Raw genomic sequence first — 1,993 nt, 5'->3', positions numbered from 1 at the left:
GGTCAGTCTTTAACGATCCTGCCCAAAAATGTGTGTCGGAGTCGGAGACGATACTGCAGGCATCAGCCATTCGCATTTTTTTCGTTTTTCTTAAACGTGCGGGACGTATGAGGATTTAGTCAATGTGAATGCAACGTTTTATATGGTCGTTTTACCGACTGGATATCTGGACACAGAGAGCAGGTTATATATATATATAGATGCAGCATGGATATGATGAAAGACTGCCCTTTTTTCTTCGGGATTTAGACGTTTGTTTTTTCTTCGGGTGCGTTAATGCGGACACTCATTTCACCGCTCGCATGCCCTGAAACCGGGAATGAAAATTTGGATTGTCCTACTGAATGCGGCTCTTTGTGTTGCCAGTGGAAATGTTACAAGGGACATTTGTAAGGAGCAGAAATGCTCTTGCAGCGAGATCGAGGGAGAGCTGCACATAGACTGCGAAAAAAGGAGACTCACCACTCTGCAACATTTGACTGGCCCCAGCTCTCAGTTTTACCACTTGCTGTTGCATGGGAATTCGCTCTCTAAGCTATTTCCCAACGAGTTTGCCAACTTTTATAATGCTGTAAGCCTGCATTTGGAAAACAATGGCTTGCACGATATTGTCCCCGGCGCCTTCCTGGGATTGCAGCTGGTGAAAAGGCTTCACATCAATAACAATAAGATACGATCCTTCAGGAAGAGCATATTTATTGGGCTCGACAACTTGGAATATCTGCAAGCCGATTTTAATCTATTGAGGGAAATCGACCCCGCGGTTTTCAGGGACCTGAGTAAACTCGAGGTGTTAATACTTAATGATAACCTAATCAGTGCGCTACCTATAAACGTGTTTCAACATGTGCCCATTACGCATCTCGACCTGCGCGGTAACCGAATCAAAACGGTGCCTTATGAGGGGATCCTTGAACAAATACCGGGCATTGTGGAGGTTTTATTGGAGGACAACCCGTGGGACTGTAACTGCGACCTGCTTTCTCTCAAGGAATGGCTGGATAACATACCGCATAATGCGCTCATTGGGAGGGTGATCTGCGAGGCTCCGACCAGACTGCAGGGGGGAGACTTGAACGAAACGTCAGAAGCTGATCTGTGTCCTTCAAAGAACGGCGGTGCTGACACCAGCCTGGTGGCACCTCCCACCCAAGATGAGACCTCGGAACCCGCCAAAGCTGGCCCCCGCCCAACGCCTTACAAACCGATTGGTGGCGGTGGCGGGGCCGCCAGGGGACCCGCGACGCCAGGCCACGGCCCAAAGAGCCGCCCCAAACCGCGTGACAGCTGGCAGCTGACCACGAAGCCCACTCCCGTGACAGGTGTGGACGGGGAGAGAGAGCAGCTGCGGAACACGACATGCCCACAGCCCTGTAGCTGCAACCTGATCGGATCCAGGCAGGGTCTGGGGGTCAACTGTGAGGGAAAGAAGATTGAGAGCCTGTCCAACCTCAAACCCAAACCCCTGGCCGCTCACGAGCTGAACATGAGAGATAACAACATCCACGCCATTAAAAAGAACCACCTGTTGGGGTACACGAGCCTCAACCTGCTGCACTTGGGGGGCAATAACATCAAGGTGATTGACAACAGCACTTTTTACAACCTGACTGAGCTCATGTGGCTGTATATGGATAAAAACTACCTGGATACGCTCATTGCGGAGATGTTCGTTGGCCTACAGAATCTGGAATATCTCAGTTTGGAATATAACGACATTCAGCTCATTGTGGCAGGTGCGTTCAGCCCCATGCCCAAACTGAGGGTGTTGTTGCTCAACAACAACTTGCTGAAATCTTTGCCCGTGGATGCTTTCCTTGGAACTTCTTTATCCAAGATTAGCCTGCACAATAATTATTTCACGCACCTCCCGGTGACTGGCGTGTTAGACCAGCTCAGTTCCATTTTACAGATCGATTTGCACGGAAACCCGTGGGATTGCTCGTGCAACATCGTGCCCTTCAAGCTGTGGACGGAGAAACTCGCACCGGAC

The 1,993-nt window shown here is 50.1% G+C and overlaps 1 protein-coding gene across 1 annotated transcript in view; it reads left to right on the top strand.

The window, feature by feature from the left end:
* Positions 1–319: 319 nt before the first annotated feature.
* Positions 320–1,993, top strand: part of LOC306917620 (SLIT and NTRK-like protein 1) — a gene marked incomplete at both ends in the record, with an annotated part of 2,127 nt that continues 453 nt past the window's right edge. The window contains one exon of the mRNA XM_079495918.1: positions 320–1,993. This exon is cut by the window's right edge and continues 453 nt beyond it. Coding sequence (XP_079352044.1) covers positions 320–1,993 — 1,674 coding nt within the window.

The sequence above is a fragment of the Electrona antarctica genome (assembly GCF_951216825.1).
Source record: "Electrona antarctica genome assembly, chromosome: 24".
Classification (NCBI taxonomy): domain Eukaryota; kingdom Metazoa; phylum Chordata; class Actinopteri; order Myctophiformes; family Myctophidae; genus Electrona; species Electrona antarctica.
The sequence above is the reverse complement of the archived record's forward strand: the minus strand, read 5'-3'. Positions and strand labels throughout refer to the sequence as shown.